Source organism: Mytilus trossulus, chromosome 10, assembly GCF_036588685.1.
Source record: "Mytilus trossulus isolate FHL-02 chromosome 10, PNRI_Mtr1.1.1.hap1, whole genome shotgun sequence".
Classification (NCBI taxonomy): Eukaryota; Metazoa; Mollusca; class Bivalvia; order Mytilida; family Mytilidae; genus Mytilus; species Mytilus trossulus.
Window position 1 is genome coordinate 7,241,010 of NC_086382.1, and position 22,199 is coordinate 7,263,208.

At 32.9% G+C, this 22,199-nt stretch overlaps 1 protein-coding gene across 3 annotated transcripts in view; it reads left to right on the plus strand.

Annotated features, from left to right (window-relative positions):
• The first annotated feature begins 4,625 nt into the window (after positions 1–4,625).
• The window catches only part of LOC134686795 (coiled-coil domain-containing protein 28A-like), a 39,237-nt gene continuing 21,663 nt past the window's right edge, over positions 4,626–22,199 (plus strand). The window contains exons 1-3 of one of the 3 annotated variants that reach the window (XM_063546568.1): positions 4,626–4,709; positions 14,065–14,200; positions 17,689–17,829. In XM_063546568.1, the coding sequence (XP_063402638.1) occupies positions 14,113–14,200; positions 17,689–17,829 (229 nt within the window). In that variant the 5' untranslated portion in view covers positions 4,626–4,709; positions 14,065–14,112. Of the gene's footprint in view, positions 4,761–14,064; positions 14,201–17,688; positions 17,830–22,199 lie in introns of all 3 variants that reach the window. The other 2 variants (XM_063546567.1, XM_063546569.1) reach the window with 2 other exon arrangements.

Consider the following 22,199-nt stretch of genomic DNA (forward strand, 5'->3'; position numbering starts at 1 on the left):
AGCTATAATTCTATTTAATATTTGATTGTTGGTGTTTTAACGCCACTTTTATGAATTTCACGAGGCTGTCATCAAAGTGAGAGGTTTAGCGCTTTAGAACCAGGTTTAATCCACTATTTTCTACATTTGAAAATTTCTGTACCAAGTCAGGAATATGACAGCTCTTGTCCATTCGTTTTTTATGTGTTCTGTCATTTGATTTTGCCATGTGACTATGGACTTTCCAATTGGATTCTCCTCTGAGTTCAGTATTTATGTGATTTAACCTTTTAAGCACCGCATATAAACTATTTCGAGACGGTCATTATTTATTGGTGGATGAAGCCGGAGTGTTCTATGAAAGACAAATGAACAGTAGAGATCAACAGTTATGGTGTCTTCATAGGTCACATTTTCCCTTCATCATAGTTAACCTATAATGTGTCCATAGTACACCTACGGACGTCCCAATCGCACTATCTTTTTCTATGGTCAGTGGACCATGAAATTGGGATAAAAACTCTGGCATTAAATTAGAAAGATCATATCATAAGGAGCACGTGTACTTAATTTCAAGTTGATACGACTTCAACTTCATCAAAAACTACCATGACAAAAAAAAAAACCTGAAGCGGGATATACGGACGAACGAACGGCTGGACGGACAAACGAACGGATGCACAGACCAGAAAACATAATGCCCATAAATGAGGCATAAAAAATCACACAATAGCCAAAAGCATAGCACGAAATACATAAGTTGAACTTATTCTAACCATGGAATCAAATCAAAAATGGAAAGGAGAGACAACAAACAAACCAGAAATAAAAAAAACAATCCAAGCCCACCAATAGGTCTTCAACGCGGCAAGAATATTCCACACCCTGAAACAAAAACATGTACTAGTTCAGCGAACATGGACGTCATACTAAACTCCGAAACATATAAATGAACCAAAATTTAAAAAACAGACAAGACTAACAAAGCCCAGAGGATCCTGTTTTGTGATATATCTACCTCCCCTATATCTCTAGCCTTTGTAGAATAAAGAAACACAAAGCAATACGCACAGTAAAACTCAGTTTAAAAGAAGTCCGAGTCTCATGTCAGAATTGGTAACAAAAGATTCTATAAAGCAAAATGACAATGATACATAAATAAACAAAAGACTCAATACGCAGTTACTGACATGCCTGCTCCAGACCTCAATTTAACTGATTGAAAGATTATGTCTCCATCCTATGAAAATCAAACACAATCCATCCAGTTAGTTATCATACCTTCATAAAATATATGACAAGATCACAACTCGTATAGTTTTTGGTCTAATAGATATATAATAATGACAGGTAGTGGCTATTTTGCCGATACCGGCAAAAAAGTAAATACGCTATATGTAAATAAAAAAATGCGATTACTTGTCCCATCATCTTTAAACATCTGATTTTGATGTTTACAAGTAATTGTTTGTGCAGTCAGTACATTAAATTAGATTAAAACGATAAATTTATGCAAAGAAGCATACTATTTTTAGAGGGATTAATAAGATATTGGTTCCTGAATGGTTCAAAATAACAAAAATTGCATGACCCTAGATCTTCAATTCATGTATCATACTTTAAAATATTGTAAAAAAAAGGTAAATTTACCTAATATAAGTTCTATACATATTTTATTCAAAAGTGTGTTTAGAGCCAACATATTTTACTGATAAACATTTTTTGACAAAGAATTTTTAATTTTAGCAGGTGTGTCCGTGACAAAATGCATGTCCACTACGAAACGAAGTCATTAAATTTTGCAAATAAATAGTATTATATAATCAATGTTTGCAAGAAATGCACTGGATATAAATATTAGGGTCTAAAAAATAAATTTTGTTTTTATAACGGCAGGTAAATTGTTGGTAAAAAAAAATTGAGGATATCATATGGACCAGAGTGATACCGTATTTTTTTTATTTTCAGTAAGAAACGGGTCTCCTTCAGTATCTAACTTTAAAATTATGAGAAAAAAATCAGTGTACAGTTAAGAATGTGATTTGATGAAAAGAATCACTGATTTTTGCAATATCGGGATTACTGGGGGTGGGGATGAAACATGTGAATATGCCCACTACGTAACGGTCCGCTACGAAACAAGTTTGGGATAAAAACGTTTCATGCAGTCGTTTTTTACTCTATTTTCAATTATAATCGTGCAAAACAAATAACAAGAGTTAGTTTCATGTAATTTTCAATATATTTTTATCAACATAGAATAGGTTCTGTTTGTCCACTGTTTTTGTCAACCGTTACGAAAGTCATCAAAATGTCCACAACGTAACATGAGTTGTATCTTCATTTGTGAAGTACTGTCTGCAATCTTTATCGGTTCTCCGATTCAGAAAACAATGAGATCTTTCAATTATGTAAAACAAAACAAACTAGTACAGTAGTTGTCGTTTGTTTATGTAATATATACGTGTTTCTCGTTTCTCGTTTTGTTTATATAGATTAGACCGTTGGTTTTCCCGTTTGAATGGTTTTACACTAGTAATTTTGGGGCCCTTTATAGCTTGTTGTTCGGTGTGAGCCAAGGCTCCGTGTTGAAGGCCGTACTTTAACCTATAATGGTTTATTTTTAAAATTGTTATTTGGATGGAGAGTTGTCTCATTGGCACTCACACCACATCTTCCTATATCTATAGAGTGTCAATATAAGGAGACATTATATTGCTGTAAGAAGCAGTTTAGTAGTGGACATTAACGGGAAGCTTAATACAAAAATTTATGATAAAAGAGATAAATTTCATTTCCTATCGTTAATTATCCATTTTTAGATGGTGACGTTCCCTTGTCACCATCTTATGATGTTTATATATCTCAACTTGTACGATTCGCTCGTGTATGTAACAACGTATTAGATTTTAGCGAGAGCAATTTATGTATTACTGAAAAATTATTACACCAGGGTTTTCGATATCACAAACTAGTCAAAACATTTACTAAATTTTATCATCGGTATAAGAAAATAATTCGTAAATATAAATCAACATGCTGACATCTTATTCGTTCAGGTATTTCACATCCAATCTTTTATGGTAATATTCTTTACAAAGCACAAAAATGTCAGTATTCACCTCAAAGCTTACAAAACCTTTAAACAGACTTATTAAGAAGGGATATAGTTATGATACTGTTGTCAGGTCATTAAAGATTGCATATTTTGGCGTTAATTTTGATTCACTTATAAGGTCTTTGCCTCGGAACTAAACACATTAATTAAAAAAAAAACAGTTGTTGGCATGACACGGGTTATGTTCTTCTCATATATTTTATGATAGTATGATACCAAACCCCTAACGGGAGGGATTTTGCCTGATATTCATATGATGAAGACATAATCTTTCAATCAGTTTAATTGAGGTCTGGAGCTGGCATGTCAGTTAACTGCTATTAGTCTGTTGTTAATTATGTATTATTGTCATTTTATTTATTTTCTTTTGATATAATCTTTTTACATCGGACTCGGACTTCTCTTGAACTGAATTGTAATGTGTGTATTGTTATGCGTTTACTTTTCTACATTGGCTAGTGGTATAGGGGGAGGGTTGAGATATCATAAACATGTTTAACCCCGCCGCAATTTTGCGCCTGTCCCAAGTCGGGAGCCTCTGGCCTTTGTTAGTCTTGTGATCCTTAATTTTAGTTTCTTGTGTATAATTCGGAGTTTAGTATGACGTACATTATCACTTCAAACTAGAATACATATTTTTAAGGGACCAGCTGAAGGACGCCTACGGGTGCGGGAGTTTCTCTCTACATTGAAGACCTATTGGTGGCCTTAGGCTGTTGTCTTCTCTATGGTCGGGTTGTTGTGGCTTTGACACCTTCCTTATTTCCATTCACAATTGTATTTGTCCACTACGAAACCGTGATAAATTATGAGAAAAAAAATCCTTTTGAAGAGTATTTAAGAATGCACTTTTCATTCACAAACAGGTGTATAATAGAAGTATTCAAGAATAAGTCTTAAAATACAATTTTAGACAAGCTGATTTTTTTTCATTTTTTTTGGTCTGAAAATCGCACTTTTATTGAAAAAGACCTTTTTAAAGATAGTTGGTTTTCCTGTTTGAATTGTTTTACACTTGTCATTTTGGACTCTTTATATATTACTGGACTGTAAAATCCACGGCTCTGTGTTTAAGGCCTTTCTGTTATCTATAATTGACAATTAATTATTTTAATTACATTGGGGCTTGGCAAGTTGAGACTGACGGTTGTGTCATTAGCACGCATACCACATCTTCCTATCCATTCTAAGACTTATAACAAAAATGTGAAGTTTTTTCAAGAAATCAATGACACATGAATTCGGATTATTTAAATTAGTCTTAAAAATCATAGTTATATATTGCTTTGATATATTTGTATTTCGTTTCTTCAGTTTCTTCATTTGCACTCATATTCATTCTAAGACTTAAAACAAAAATGTGAACCTTTTTCAAGGAATAAATGACACATGATGAATTCGGATTCTTTAACAGTGCTATTGGACTTAAAGAATAATGAATCGCTTTGATTGAGTTGTGTTTCGTTTCTTCATTTTCCATTCCGTTTCGTTTCGATATAATTCGTTTCGTTTCGATTCGATTCCCGTTTCTCGATAGTCTATGTTGCCTAGATTGAACATTAAATCTTCATTTTAAAGAACAAAGAAGCGTTTCCGGATTTTGTTTACAGTTGTAAGATATTTGTTGATATAATTCATATATTTGATATGTAAGTTCTGGAAGGTACTCACTGTGTTATATATATATGTATCTTGTCATGCCTATTCAAAGACATTTTTTTCTTCTTGACTAATCTCAGGTGTTGAAAATCAGAGCCCTAACACAAAATTCTTCTTTTTTTAGTCCCTTTACGATTTTATCTTATTTAAAGTTCATCATAACATCATGGACTAAAATGGCTGTATAGTGTATTTTAACCTGAAAATACAGATTGTGCAAGCCACATCACCCAGACAAAAAAATCACAACATGTACAAGTGTTCGGGGACACAAAGGTACCCCAAATATCCAGCTGTCATTACTGACATAATTTAGTGACAAGACAACAAAAAAAAATAGGAAAAAGGAGCATAGGTACATCCTAAATAATTTTTTTACCTACAGTCTGACTCGCACTTCATTTTTATCATCATTTTGTTTAAAGGTTTACCATACCAAAAAAAAAATGCTGACGAGCAATGTCAATATTTCTGTGAGAACTCCATGTCTTTTTAAACAATAAAAACTGATTGTTGCCAATTAACACAATAGTACTAAAAGTGGTGTTTAATATCAATCAATCAATATCATCATGATCATGATAATGTACATTTTGATTCAACAAGTATTGAAGATGTCAGCAAAGACAAAGCCTAAATTACAGTGTATCTTTGCTGTTTCAGGAGTTTTATTAATAATATTGACTGGTACATGTACTTTCCCCTTTTGTAGGTGGTACTTGTTGATTTATTCCATGAATATTTTCTATAAAATTCCTATATTCAGGCTGAACTTGTCAAAAGCAAAGGCATGTAAAAATATCCAGTAAAGAATAGTCTGCTGCTAATTTCCAACTGTTCCTGAATATTAGTTCTTGCAGTTGTACAGTCAGGGATATAACTCTATACATGCTATAGGGTTATTACAGAAAACATCTTGCATGTGTTATTACAGATATTTCCATGAGTTGTCTTCTCTTTAATCTTTTAATTTTCTACATCTCAGATAAAATATGTTTGCATGAATTGTTATATTATTTATCATGTTTATAAAATAAATCATAAATATTTTAATTTCTAGCAGGCTCTACTGGGAACTCTTGAAACTTTGTGCAGAATCTAAATTTATATCCATGATTGCTAATTTTTGAAATAAATTAATATGCCTGGCACTTATGGTAGAAGCATTGTTTTCGAATAAAGAACTATAACTCTCTCTACACAACCCATCTGAAAACTTTTGTCACTCTGGTCAAATCTTTTTTTAAATGGCTGCCAAGATTATCTTTTTATCGCGATCTTGAAAAAAACGGAACAGAATGGAACAATTTCGATGAAAACAAGAATTTAGAAATTTTGGTAACTTGTGTAGTTTATCTAAATTTTATTGTACGACGGAAATGACCCAAGTTTGGACAACACATTCAACGCCATGTTTCATAGGCTGCATCATCTTTGTTTCCATAATCAATGACAAATTTCTAAAATAACCACAGATACATCATACATTTATCATTAACCATGGTAAGGGAGCTACCATTTGATTTTTATGGGGGTCTAGGATGAAATTTGAAAAAAAAAGGCAGGACAGGATTTTGAGTAAAAAAAAAAAGGCAGGATATGTAACTTGGCAAAAAAAAAGGCAGGATGACAATTGTTGTAAAAAAGTCAGGATAAGCTAAGAAAAAAAAGGCAGGACTGAATAGACTGAAAAATAAAAAGGCAGGACAGAGATTACAAAAAAAAAAAGGCAGGAGCTGCAGGACACAATTTTTCACCCTAGCCCCCCCATAAAAATTCAATGGTTGCTCCCTAAATCAATGAGATATTTGAAAATTATTTACCTTCTCATTATAATGTCTCTTACCCAAGAACAAAAAGTAAAAGAAATGCTTAACCTCTAAAACATGGATCATGTTTTAAATATCATATGACAATAAAAATATTATAAAATTTTGCTGTAATGATATATATTTCAAATACTTATCATGCTTATAGTTTATTCACTAGAGAAATATAGAATTGCCTAAATCTTAATCATATGTTATACAATGTCATGTGAATGTTGAATGCAGATCATTCTATCTACATGTACAATAATAAACCATTTTCATTTTAGAAAATTAATTTGAGGAACACCTTGTTAATAGAAAAAGGCAGGCATTGTAAATGTTTGCAGTATATATGAAAATGATATTCATTTATTTTTCACTTACCAAAAAAATAGACGTAATATAAAAAATAACTTAAATTGATTAAAAATTATTTAAATGGTATACATTGCATGGTATAATATCAAAACTATTAGACAATCATGACAATTATGTTTTTATTAAGGTGTTTGTTCAACTAGTTTTATCATTTCAATTTATTTTGAATTTCTTGTCATAATCACAGTTATTAAATTTGACAAACACATACATGTATATTTTACCTGAGACACATGACCTGTAAGTTATATAATTTTAACACTTTAATGCATTCAAGATTTCCCTTTATCCTTGACAAGTTTTTGATTAATACCTTACACTTGTATTAAAGAAGCAACAGGGTGTATGATGATGGACATGTACAAATGTAGGGCCACCATGGTGAACATATTTTTTATGGCCACCATTAATAAGATATAGTCACAGGTAGTACTGTATGTCTGAGCAAAAGCCTTGAAGTGATATGGATAAGCTGTTTACACCCTTTAGTTACATGTATTACAGACATACTTTTTGTGTAATAACATGGGTGTACTATACATGATTGGCAAACTATGAACTGTTATATTTTTCTATAGTTAACTTACATATACATATACTTATGATGAAAACAATCATGACAATAGTACATTGTAATATCAAAAGAACTTATATACATTTCAACCAAACTAATGATGTATAATGTCCCTTTGAAATATGTAACATACATGTACATAGAGTGGGGTGCTCATTTTCGCCGGGGACACAATTTCACCGTTTTAGGATTTTGAGGTGTAAAAACTTCAAAGGATGGCTGAAATGGAAGAAATGTACCGGTAATTTATATTTTTATAACAAATATGATATTTTTTTAAACTGAGACAAAATTGCAGCTCCTACCGAAAATGACCGAAAAACGGACAACGATTTTCGGACAATTTCCTGAATAAAAATATTTACCTTAAACTGTAGAAAACATGGAAAGATGTAGCGAATATGAGCACCCCACTCTATAGATGTTATCACTAGTCTTTGATTCTTTAATACACAATAACAAATGTATGCAATTTTTCTCTAATAATTTTATACAGTTATTTCCTTGACTGTTGTACATGTTGTAATACTAGTGCTATTCATCTCATCAGAATATATTTTGTTGTTGTGTGCTGCGTGGTATAAACATTACTTTATGACACAAAATGTCAAGGGAACAGAGGAGTGGGGCAATTGACACATGGTGTCCAGGGAACAGACAAGTAGAACAATTGATATAAAGTGGCCAGGGAACAGACAAGTAGAACAATTGATATAAAGTGTCCAGGGAACCGACAAGAAGAACAATTGATATAAAGTGTCCAGGGAACAAAGGAGTAGAACAATTGACCTAAAGTTTAAGTGTCCAGGGAACAGACAAGTAGAACAATTGACACATGGTGTCCAGGGAACAGACAAGTAGAACAATTGATATAAAGTGTCCAGGGAACAGAGGAGTTAAGGTAACAGACAAGTAGAACAATTGACACATGGTGTCCAGGGAACAGACAAGTAGAACAATTGATATAAAGTGTCCAGGGATCAGAGGAGTCAAGGGAACAGAAAAGTAGAACAATTTACACAAAGTGTCCAGGAAACAAAGGAGTGGAGTAATTGACAAAAAGTGTCCAGGGACTAGAGGTTTGAGCAATTGACAAAAAGTGTCCAGGGACTAGAAGTTTGAGCAATTGACACAAAGTGTCCAGGAAAAAGAGGTTTGAGCAATTGACAAAAATTGTCCAGGGTCTAGAGGTTTGAGCAATTGACAAAAAGTGTCCAGGCACTAGAGGTTTGAGCAATTGACACAAAGTGTCCAGGAAACAGAGGAGTGGAGCAATTGACACAAAGGGTCCAGGGAACAGAGGAGTAAAGTAATTGACACGGAAGTGTCCAGGCACTAGAGGTTTGAGCAATTGACACAAAGTGTCCAGGAAACAGAGGAGTGGAGCAATTGACACAAAGGGTCCAGGGAATAGAGGTTTGAGCAATAGACCACTTTCAAGTTCATCGGTCACCGTAAAAAACTCTTCAATTATACGTGCCTTTATGACGTCATTTACCAGATAGAGCCTGTATCCCTGCACTATAAATGTTCATCAAGCTTCTTAGTAATCATCATTGTGCAGGATAAATTAGAAATAATGGTTGTTCTGTAGGTACTTATTGACAATTCTCTAATGACAGCAGTGCTGATTGTCAATTTTGAGAATTCAATTTGCCGAATTATTCCTACACTATAGAATTATAGTTTTCCAACCACTCGCTCAACATTGGAATGGAAGTGAAGACACCCCTTAAAGCAAAAATGACATTCACCAAAACCAGACTTTTTGATTCGAAAGTTGTCTATTGACACAAAGTGTTAAGGAAACAGAGGTTTGAGCAATTGACACGAAAGTGTCCAGTGACCAGAGGTTTGTGCAATTGACAAAAAGTGTCCAGGGACCAGAGGTTTGAGCAATTTAAGAAACAGGTCCAAGCAATTGACACAAAGTGTCCAGGGACCAGAGTTGTCGGCAATTGACACAAAGTGTCTAGGAAACAGAGGTTTGAGCAATTGACAAAAAGTGTCCAGGGACTAGAGGTTTTAGCAATTGACACAAAGTGTCTAGGAAACAGAGGTTTGAGCAATTGACACAATGTGCCTAGGAAACAGAGGTTTGAGCAATTTACACATTGCATCTAGGAAAAAGAGGTTTGAGCAATTGACTGTGACATAATGTGTCTATGAAACAGAGGTTTGAGCTATTGACACACAGTGTCTATGAAACAGAGGTTTGAGCAATTGACACAAAGTGTCTATGAAACAGAGGTTTGAGCAATTGACACAAAGTGTCCAGAAACCAGAGGTTTGAGCAATTGACAAAAAGTGTTCAGGGACTAGAGGTTTGAACAATTGACACAAAGTGTTAAGGGAACAGAGGTTTGAGCAATTAACACAGAAGTATCAAGGAACCAGAGGTTTATGCAATTGACACAAAGTTTCCATGAACCAGAGATTTGAGCAATGACCCAAAGTGTCCACACCCAGGAACCAGAGGTTTGAGCAATCGACACAAAGTGTCCAGGGACTAGAGTTTTGAACAATTGACACAAAGTGTCCAGGAAACAGAGGAGTGGAGCAATTGACACAAAGGGTCCAGGGACTAGAGGTTTGAGCAATTGACACAAAGGGTCCAGGGACTAGAGGTTTGAGCAATTGACTCAAAGTGTCCAGGAAACAGAGGTTTGAGCAATTGACACATTGTGTCTAGGAAACAGAAGTTTGAGCAATGGACACAATGTGTCTAGGAAACAGAGGTCTGAGCTATTGACACAAAGTGTCTATGAGACAGAGGTTTGAGCAATTGACACATTGTGTCTAGGAAACAGAGCTTTGAGCAATTGACACAAAGAGTCTAGGAAACAGAGGTTTGAGCAATTGACACATTGTGTCTAGAATCCAGAGGTTTCAGCAATGGACACAAAGAATCTATTTATATATATAGCTAGGAAACAGAGGTTTTGAGCAATTGACACAATGTGTCCAGGAAACAGAGGAGGTAAGCAATTATCACAAAATGCCAGGGAACCGAGGAGTGGAGCAATTGGCTCAATGTGTTCAGGGTCAAGAGGAGTCAAGTACCTGACACAAGTGTCCAGGGACCAGAGGAGTGAAGTAATTATCACAAATTTTCTAGAATTCCACCTGTTTTTTTATAATTGCCCTTTTGTCCTTATAGCCCTGTCCATTGTATTTCTGTTGTATACAGGAAGATAGATACATGAACTTTATATTTAACAAAAAGCTTTGAAATGTTTGGAATGATACATGTAAAAAGTCCATGCATAAATATATATGATGATCCATAAGGTTCAGTGTCACCCTTCCTTCCCAGTAAATCTGGCACTGACCTACAGTGCCCTTAGTCATACAGTAATTGATATGTGTCCCTCAGCACTTCAATTCTTGGTAGAAAACTGATGTGTTTTGTGATTCTCAGTATTTACAGTAACAATGAAGTATTAATTAGTCTTAATTTCATCTATAGATATTAAATAGATACATAATGTCTTTTCTCTTATAAAAAAGATCCTTTTATAAGTGAAATAAATCCAGTCGTGAATAATTAATTAGATATTCCTGCGTTGTGAAATTGACATTTGATGATGACTCTTGATGTAATAGTATTGATTTCTCCTCATATGTTCTAATAATAACTTCTGTTTCTGAAACTAACAATAAGACATGGTGAGTTCATTTTATATTTAATTTGTCTGGTATAATTTTGTAAATTTTATATTTAATTTGTCTGGTATAATTTTGTAAATGAAGTAAAATTTGTAACAAGAAATGTTTAGATAACATATATAAATATGTATGTCAACTTTTGTCATTGTTTGTAATTAGTACTGTATTTAAGCTTAATAAATAGTTTATAGTTGAAATTCAGATTTATGTAAAGTATATTCTATATTCTGCTATTCTATAGCAACAATCTGTTCTCTGCTTGATGAATGCAAGAAAAACAAAATTTGTAGTAAAATTTATCTCCTCATTTGTAAATACTTATAAAGATAAGAAGTTAGCAATATCCTTTAACTCTACTTTCCGCTATATAGATGACGTTCTTTCACTAAACAATTCAAAATTTGGTGACTATGTGGATCGCATCTATCCCATCGAATTGGAGATAAAGGATACTACAGATACAATTAAGTCGGCTTCATATCTTGACTTACATCTAGAAATTGACAATGAGGGTCGGTTGAAGACAAAACTTTTCAACAAAAGAGATGATTTCAGCTTTCCAATTGTGAACTTTCCATTTCTAAGTAGCAACATTCCAGCAGCACCTGCATACGGGGTATATATCTCCCAATTGATACGATATTCCCGTGCTTGCATTTCCTATCATGATTTTCTTGATAGAGGGTTACTGCTCTCAAGGAAGCTATTAAACCAAGAGTTCCAAATGGTGAAGTTGAAATCATCCCTTCGTAAATTTTACGGGCGCCATCACGAGTTGGTTGACCGTTATGGAATAACCGTTTCACAAATGATATCGGATATGTTCCTTACGTCGTAACTACAATCCCCTTCCCTTTCATGAATTTGACCTACCGAATTAGACTATTTACCGGATTTGTAATCACATAAGCAACACGACGGGTGCCGCATGTGGAGCAGGATCTGCTTACCCTTCCGGAGCACCTGAGATCACCCCTAGTTTTTGGTGGGGTTCATGTTGTTTATTCTTTAGTTTTCTATGTTGTGTCATGTGTACTATTGTTTTTCTGTTTGTCTTTTTCATTTTTAGCCATGGCGTTGTCAGTTTGTTTTAGATTTACGAGTTTGACTGTCCCTTTGGTGTCTTTCGTCCCTCTTTTATATGTATGTTAATAAATGCTTTAGAAAAAATGGTAAAATGCTGAATAGCATGATCATGAATATAAGATACTGAAATTAACAATGGAAAAAAATGGTTAATTAGATGCCAAATAGCCTGATAAGATACTAAATTTAATATGAATACAAAAAAACTGAGCAGTGAAAAGAGATTAATAAAAATGCATCTTGTCCACTTTGTCATTTCAAATATTTGAATTTATATGATTACCGGTACAAACATCTATATTTAATATTTTTTTTAACGTATCAATGATATACACGATATATGATGATGTTAAGCAAATTAGAAGGAAAAAAAATTGGAAGTCTGTGACAAAACTATGCTACACTACCGTATCTAAATATTATAAAAATCCCCCTTTTATGCACAAAAGTATGGGTGTAGGCCTTAGGCTTATTTCATCAAATATTACTAACTAAGAATTATAGGTTCTATATTCATTGATATTCATTTTGTTTACAAATTGATTTATTATGCAGAACTTCAAAATCCCTTAGGCAAAGTTGACCTTAAATGGTGGATTACCTAATCCCTTAGGCAAAGTTGATCTTTGGTGGATTAACAAATCCCTTAGGCAAAGTTGATCTTTGGGGGATTAACAAATCCCTTAGGCAAAGTTGCCCCTATGGGGAATTAACAAATCCCTTATGCAAAGTTGATCTTTGGTGGATTAACAAATCCCTTATGCAAAGTTGATCTTTGGTGGATTAACAAATCCCTTATGCAAAGTTGATCTTTGGTGGATTAACAAATCACTTAGGCAAAGTTGATCTTTGGTGGATTAACAAATCCCTTAGGCAAAGTTGATCTTTGGTGGATTAACAAATCCCTTATGCAAAGTTGATCTTTGGTGGATTAACAAATCCCTTATGCAAAGTTGATCTTTGGTGGATTAACAAATCCCTTAGGCAAAGTTGATCTTTGGTGGATTAACAAATCCCTTATGCAAAGTTGATCTTTGGTGGATTAACAAATCCCTTATGCAAAGTTGATCTTTGGTGGATTAACAAATCCTTTAGGCAAAGTTGATCTTTGGTGGATTAACAAATCCCTTAGGCATATTTGACTGTTGGTAGATTACCAAATCCCTTAGACAAGATTGATTTTTGGGGGATTAACAAATCCCTCCGGCAAAGTTGACCCTTTGGGGGATTACCAAATCCCTTAAAGACAGAGCTGACCTTTGTTAGATTACCAAAAATTACCAATTACGGTCTTCAACAAGGAGCCTTGGCTCACACCAAACAACAAGCTAAAAAGGGCCCAAAAAATGGCTAGTGTAAAACTGTAAACCTATTGGTAATACAATGTATAGCTACTACTTATGTAAAATTAAGAATGGAAATGGGGAATGTGTCAAAGAGACAACAACCTGACCATAGAAAAAATAACAACAGAAGGTCACCAACAGGTCTTCAATGTAGCAAGAAATTCCCGCACCCAGAGGCATCCTTCAGCTGGCCCCTAAACAAATATATACTAGTTCAGTAATAATGAACGCCATACTAATTTCCAAATTGTACACAAGAAACTAAAATTAAAAGAATACAAGACTAACCATGCTAACAAAGGCCAGATGTTTAGGTTCTCTTACATCCTTGGCATTCTAATTTTTGGAGTTTGAGCATCTCTGATGAAGATTACATGAATACAGCTATGGACACAGACAATTTTTTAAGTGTTATTTCATAATTGATATTTTTACTTTTTTCAGAATCCTTCTATTGGACAAGAATATTTGAAGACTTGGTTCTCTGTTACTATGGATACAGATCCTGTTAATTACAGGAGGAAAGATGAGACGTTCCCTGCCCCTAAACCCATTCCAGAGAGGAAGGCATCAAAATCTGGTAAATTACAGGTTATAGTTTATATAAACACAAATGGAGATATTTGATAAATGATCAGGAATTGAGTACATAGGGGTAAAATGCAATTTTTAGCTGATATCTCTGAAACAGAACCTTAAGTATAACAGTTGCATTATTTCATGCATCAATTGTAAATAAAATTATCAGGTGAGCGCCACAGTCTTCTTGGAGCCTCTAGTTTGCTTGACAAATTTTATTTTGGAATCAAAGGGGGGAATACTATTTCTACACATCTGGATCTGCCAATATTAGTAAGGGAATTTTGTTATTTTGTCCTCCTCCAATTAAACCTCTGACTTTAAATGCCCCATTTATGGGTATTATGTTTTCTGGACTGTGTGTCCGTCCCTTTGTCCCACTTCAAGTTAAAGTTTTGGTCAAAGTTTTTGGTCAAGGTAGTTTTTGATGAAGTTGAGGTCCAATCAACTTGAAACTTGGTACACATGTTCCCTATGATATGATTTTTCTTATTTTAATGCCAAATTAGAGTTTTTCCCCCATTTTAACGGTCCACTGAACATAGAAAATGATAGTGTGGATGGGGCATCTGTGTACTGGCGACACATTCTTGTTATAAATATTAATTTAGCAGTTAATTTCCCAAGCTTAAGATATTAAAATTTTTCTGTTCATGGTTATATGTAATTAAAGTAGATTGTATTCACCATACAATGTACAATAAATAGACACTGATCTATGACCTTTATAAACTCCTATTGGCCATGGCAATTAATCATTACAAAACTACTTTGATAAATAAATGGCTCAGAAGTAGCAGTAGTAATTCATACATAAACAATCTCTGTAATTTGTTTTATCAGTTTTTCATGAATACCAAAGATTCTTACAATTAAGTAAGAATATAAAAATAATCCAGTTCTCTAGTAAAAAGGATTTATGTCCTTCCTTTCTTTACAGATCTATAAAAACAATAAATAATTGTTAAGAAACTAGGGTTTCAACTCCCTCGGGCAAAGTTTGCTTCAGAAGGATTTGGCTATTATTTTATAATTAGATCCTTTTGGTTATATAGCTCTCCAACTGTTTCAACTCTTATACATGTATTTTATACATCCTTAGTTTTCAAATATGCAGCTTTGATCATTCTTGATGAAGGTAAATCTTGAAAAGCACTTTGGAAGCATTAAATTTGTAAGATGTTATTTTCATATTTATACGACCGCAAAAATTGAAATTTTTTTCGTCATATATTGCTATCAAATTTGCGTCGTCGTCTGTGGCGTCCGAATACTTTTAGTTTTTGCACTCTAACTTTTGTAAAAGTGAATAGAAATCTATGAAATTTTAACACAAAGTTTATGACCACAAAAGGAAGTTTGGGATTGATTTGGGGAGTTTTGGTCCCAACAGTTTAGGAATAAGGGATCCAAAGTTAAACTTTGTTTGATTTCATCAAAAATTAAATAATTGGGGTTCATTGATATGCCGAATCTAACTGTGTATGTAGATTCTTAATTTTTGGTCCTGTTTTCAAATTGGTCTACATTAAGGTCCAAAGGGTCAAAAATTAAACTTAAGTTTGATTTTAACAAAAATTGAATCCTTGGGGTTCTTTGATATGCTGAATCTAAAAATGTACTTAGATTTTTTATTATTGGCCGATTTTTCAAGTTGGCCCAAATCAGGGTCCAAAATTTAACTTTGTTTGATTTCATCAAAAATTTAATAATTGGGGTTCTTTGATATGCCAAATCTAACTGAGTATGTGGATTCTTAATTTTTTTTCCCGTTTTCAAATTGGCCTACTTTAAAGTCCAAAGGGTCCAAAATTAAATGAAGTTTGATTTTTAACAAAAATTGAATTATTGGGCTTCTTTGCTATGCTGAATCTAACATGTACTTAGATTTTTGATTATTGGCCCAGTTTTCAAGTTGGTCCAAATCAGGATCCAAAATTATTATATTAAGTATTGTGCAATAGCAAGAAATTTTCAATTGCCTAGTACTCAGCAATAGCAAGAAATCTTCAATTGCACAGTATTGTGCAATAGCAAGAAATTTTCAATTGCACAGTATTGTGCAATAGCAAGAAATCTTCAATTGCACAGTATTGGGCAATGGCAAGTATTTCAATTGCACAGTATTGTGCAATGGCAAGAAATATCTAATTGCACAATATTGTGCAATAGCAAGAAATTTTCAATATTCTTTGAAAATTTGAGTTATCTTTCTTTGCCCAGAGCTAGAATAGGAGTTGAATCAACTTAAATAATTGTTTTATACAATGTACAATGTATATTCACTTTTACTACCAACTGATAAATTAAAACAATCTTTACCATTCAGTGATAACAAGCACTTTTTTACATTTAAATATTTTATGATGTATTTAAATGAGTAGTTATTGTTAGGGGCCATTAGAAATTTGAATTGAGATCAGTTTTGGAAAAATGGAAAGGGGGATGTGAATATTTTTTTTTATTAATATTCAACAGCATAGTGAATTGCTCAAAGACAAAACAAAAAAATTAAGCTCATTAGACCACATTCATTCTGTGTCAGAAACCTATGCTGTGTCAACTATTTAATCACAATCCAAATTTAGAGCTGAATCTAGCTTGAATGTTGTACATACTTGCCCCAAGCATTCAGGGTTCAACCTCTGCGGTTGTATAAAGCTGTGCCCTGCGTAGCCTCTGGTTTACTTATGTCGTATAAGAGGACGTTATTGAATGCAATATTGACAGTTTGTATTACTGTTTGAACAATGTTATCCTATTGTGAGAAATTCACTATAGCAATTAATTGGACTAGTATATGTTTGCGAATAATTCCCTGTATGTAATTAAAGACTAAACTAAAAATGTTCCTGTGCCAAACATTGTAGGAATGGAGATGGTAAATCCCTGTTTGGTTTTATAATAAAGTTCTCAAAGGAATTATCTATTTTAGAGATTATTTATTTGATAGAAACATTTACATTAAGGACAGAGATACTTTAGCCAAGCCTTATACACGTAATATCTGACATGTAAAGATTATTTATTTTTGACAAGAGAAATAACTCTATTAAAATGATTGCCGTATATATATACTGTAATAAAAAAACTATTTTACCAAGAATATGCCCGGGTATCCATCCGTGACACAAAATCAGTACTAACACAACAAACAAATGAGAAAAAAGCAAGAAACTGTTGGTATTACTATTCCTTGACATCTGAAAGTCACAGTGAGGCTTTCAACATGGAGCGAAAATCTCACCTCACTGTAAGCTTAAGACAACTCCAAGCAACGGATTGAGCGGAATTCCTTGCCAAATTTATACTGATAGACTTTGTAAGTTGTAACACCACTAAATCTGGCCTTGTAAAAAATAACATACTAGAAAGTAGTAAATATTTAAATATGTTTCTATGATTGAGTATTGCAATGGTTTAGTTTGAAATTCACCAAGCATAATGAAAGTAATATTTGTATGGCATTTTTGTTTCTTTTTGTGGCAGGTAAGAAGGAGAGAAGACAAGCCTGTAGTAGACCATGTAAAGAACATTCCTTTCTGACAGATGTGGCAGACGTCCGCGCCATGGAACAAGGACTCTTACAATTACTGGAGGATTTCCATTCAGGCAAATTACAAGCTTTTGGTAGGATTTTAACATCAATTCTCTGTATGCATTAACCAACAGCTGGCCACATAAAAAAAATAATGTTATAGAAAAACTACCTCTAACCTCAAAGTTAGTTGCATTATTCATAAAAATCAGTTTAAAATCTTAATCATCCCAGTCCTTCTTGTCGGTTGCTAAGGAACATAAATTTCCTTAGCAACTAAGGAAAAATTTACCTCAAAATGACCATATTTCAATTATGAACAGCTCATTTATTATGGCAGATAGCTTTACATAGTTTATCATTAAATGAACAACAGAATATGCTTTATAAAAATATATTTATCAATTGAAATCATATGCTGTGAAATACAGTATAGAATATCAGAGCTAATAGCTATTTTAGGTACTGTGGATTTTAAGCAAAAAGTGTAAAATTTGACCAAATTTGGTCCCTAAAACATTTTTTTGCAGAATTTTACCCAAAACATGACCCACTACACTTAAAGCTTAGGTATTTAGCTAATCATTAATGAAAAAATATCTCTGGGTAAACATATTTTAAATAAATGGTGGATAATTTAAATTGGGTCATATTTGGGGTGTAAACTGTTCATGTAGGCCAATTTTTGTCAAGCCTTCGACTTTAGTCGAAAAAGCGAGACTAAGCAATCCTACATTCCGTCGGCGGCGTCGTCGGCGGCGTCCACAAATATTCACTCTGTGGTTAAAGTTTTTGAAAATTTAATAACTTTCTTAAACTATACTGGATTTCTACCAAACTTGGACAGAAGCTTGTTTATGATCATAAGATAGTATCCAGAAGTAAATTTTTCAAAAATAAAATTCCATTTTTTCTGTTTTTATACGACCGCAAATTTTGAAAAATTTTTCGTCGTATATTGCTATCACGTTGGCGTCGTCGTCGTCGTCGTCGTCGTCGTCGTCCGAATACTTTTAGTTTTCGCACTCTAACTTTAGTAAAAGTGAATAGAAATCTATGAAATTTTAGCACAAGGTTTATGACCATAAAAGGAAGCTGGTATTGGTTTTGGGAGTTTTGGTCCCAACATTTTAGGAATTAGGGGCCAAAAAAAGCCTAAATAAGCATTTTCTTGGTTTTCGCACTATAACTTTAGTTTAAGTTAATAGAAATCTATGAAATTTTGACACAAGGTTTATGACCACAAAAGAAAGGTTGGGATTGATTTTGGGAGTTTTGGTTTCAACAGTTTAGGAATTAGGGGCAAAAAAAGGGCCCAAATAAGCCTTATTCTTGGTTTTCGCACAATAACTTTAGTTAAAGTAAATAGAAATCAATGAAATTTAAACACAATGTTTATGACCACAAAAGGAAGGTTTGTATTGATTTTGGGAGTTTCGGTCCCAACAGTTTAGGAATTAGGGGCCAAAAAGGGACCCAAATAAGCATTTTTCTTGGTTTTTGCACCATAGCGTTAGTATAAGTAAATAGAAATCTATGAAATTTAAACACAAGGTTTATGACTATAAAAGGAAGGTTTGTATTGATTTTGGGAGTTTTGGTCCCAACAGTTAAGGAAAAAGGGGCCCAAAGGGTCCAAAATTAAACTTTGTTTGATTTCATCAAAAATTAAATAATTGGGGTTCATTGATATGCCGAATCTAACTGTGTATGTAGATTCTTAATTTTTGGTCCCGTTTTCAAATTGGTCTACATTAAGGTCCAAAGGGTCCAAAATTAAACTTAGTTTGATTTTAACAAAAATTGAAACCTTGGGGTTCTTTGATATGCTGAATCTAAAAATGTACTTAGATTTTTTATTATTGGCCCAGTTTTATAAGTTGGCCCAATCGAGGTCCAAAATTAAACATTGTTTGATTTCATCAAAAATTGAATAATTGGGGTTCTTTGATATGCCAAATCTAACTGTGTATGTAGATTCTTAATTTTTGGTCCAGTTTTAAAATTGGTCTAAATTAAAGTGCAAAGGGTCCAAAATTAAACTAAAGTTGATTATAACAAAAAATAAATTCTTGGGCCTCTTTGATATGCTGAATCTAAACATGTACTTAGATTTTTGATTATGGGCCCAGTTTTCAAGTTGGTCCAAATCAGGATCTAAAATTATTATATTAAGTATTGTGCAATAGCAAGTCTTTTCAATTGCACAGTATTGTGCAATGGCAATAAATATCTAATTTCACAATATTGTGAAATAGCAAATTTTTTTTTAATTAAGAGTTATCTTTCTTTGTCCAGTATAGTAAGCAAGAAATATCTGCAAGATTTTTTTTTAATTGGAGTTATCTTTCTTTGTCCAGAATCAACTTAAATCTTTGTTATATACAATATACAATGTATATTCACTTTTTACTACCAACTGATAAATTTAAATAATCTTTACCATTCAGTGATAACAAGCAGTTTTTTTACATCTTAATATTTTATGATGTATTTAAATGAGTAGTAATTGTTGCAAACTCCATTAGAATATTTTAATTGAAATTAGTTTTGGAATAAGGGAAAGGGGGATGTGATTAAAAAATTGGGTTCAATTTTTCTCATTTGAAATTTCATAAATAAAAAGAAAATTTCTTCAAACATTTTTTTGAGAGGATTAATATTCAACAGCATAGTGAATTGCTCTAGGAGAAAACAAAAATTTTAAGTTCATTTGAATACATTCATTCTGTGTCAGAAACCTATGCTGTGTCAACTATTTAATCACAATCCAAATTTAGAGCGGAATCCAGCTTGAATGTTGTGTCCATACTTGCCCCAACCGTTCAGGGTTCAACCTCTGCGGTCGTATAAAGCTGTGCCCTGCGGAGCATCTGGTTTATTTTGTTTTCTAAGTAAGAGCTATATCTGCAAAAAAGGAAAACATTGGAAAGTTATCTATTTTTAGCTCTTATACTAATGCAGATTTATCATGTTAAAATGAGTGATGTTTACTTAACATAAAAATATTCAAGTCTTGCTTTATCTGTTAAATGGTTCTCATTTATATTGTCAACAAGTTAGAAAAATTGATTTCTTTTTTACATTATTGAAGGTTTTTAATTAAATCTAGGTTAGAATATCTAGGATGTAAGGTTAAAAATAGGGGGATCTAGGATTCCTTTTGTGGGAAAAATTTGGTTGATTACATAGGGAATCACTGAAGCATGACTGGAGCAAGTTGGTTGTAGTGATCATGAAAATAGTGTCAGCTTGTCATTTTATTATAATAAAAAAAAAATTGGGAAACCAAACCAGAAAGAGGACAATTCTAATGTTCTCATGGAGGAAAGGATAGTTATCTAAAACACCTTCAAGGTTATTTATTATTTTTTGAATGTTAAGGCACAAAGAAAATAAAAAAAAGAATTAGGGCATATGATGTTTTATTTCATGATGCAAAATCCAAACACACTTGACCAAATCCAATTCAAACAAAAGTTTGCTGTTACTTTTGCTATTCTCCAAAGTCACGATGAAAAACTAGCCACACTTCTCTTGACAATCTCAGTAATTTAAGTATTTAGTAAATATAAAAACTATCCATAGGTTATGTTAAGTATCTGCATCACTTGTTTAATATGATATCTCTGGTTAGATAAAAAAAAAATGATGCAGTTCGCAATGAACAAATCCCGATCACATATGTTTTACAGGGACAAAAATTGCATTGAAAATGAACAAAACGTGTTTAAGAAGTGTTAATCTGCATGAATGGAGATCGTATATTAGATTTCTCGTCTTAATGTTAAGTGTACATAAAAGAACTAAAATTAATAGTCCATTGTTTTTGTATTTTTTATTTTTATATAAACTAACCATTAAAAAATGAAAGCTTTAAAGCAAAAAGAAAGCATGTAAGAAATGAATTAGACCAAGTCAAGTTGATTCTAGTCATTAATAGACAGATGTTGCTTTGATATAACCAGATGTAAACGATAATCAGACGTGGATAAATAGACAGATTTGAAATGACAAATTTTTAACCAAAACTGGCTATGAGTTCGTATAATGTAACAGGTTAAAACTGCTAAAAATAAACAACCAGCTTTAAAATAAAAAGCTTACTTTAAAATATTAATGCTTAGTAAAAAAGTGGCTTGTATGGATTTACATAATTTTTAGGATTGTATCTAAATTTTTATTTGTTTTCTTTGTAAGTAGTTGTGTTACTGTTAATCAATAGAACCTAAAACAAAGTTGGCTGCATGTTTCTTGAGATATTAAAATAAGATGGATTTTAGTTTGTTGGTGTTCCCTTTGATTATATGATTGTTTGTTCTTAATGACAAAGTCAGATAATATATTATCTATGTTGTTTGTTAGAAGGAGATGTTGACTCAGACAAAAGTTGTTATTTCATTGAGGAAGTTATATTTAGAAACATGCACCCAATTTTATAAAGCATGAGTTTTTGTCGGTA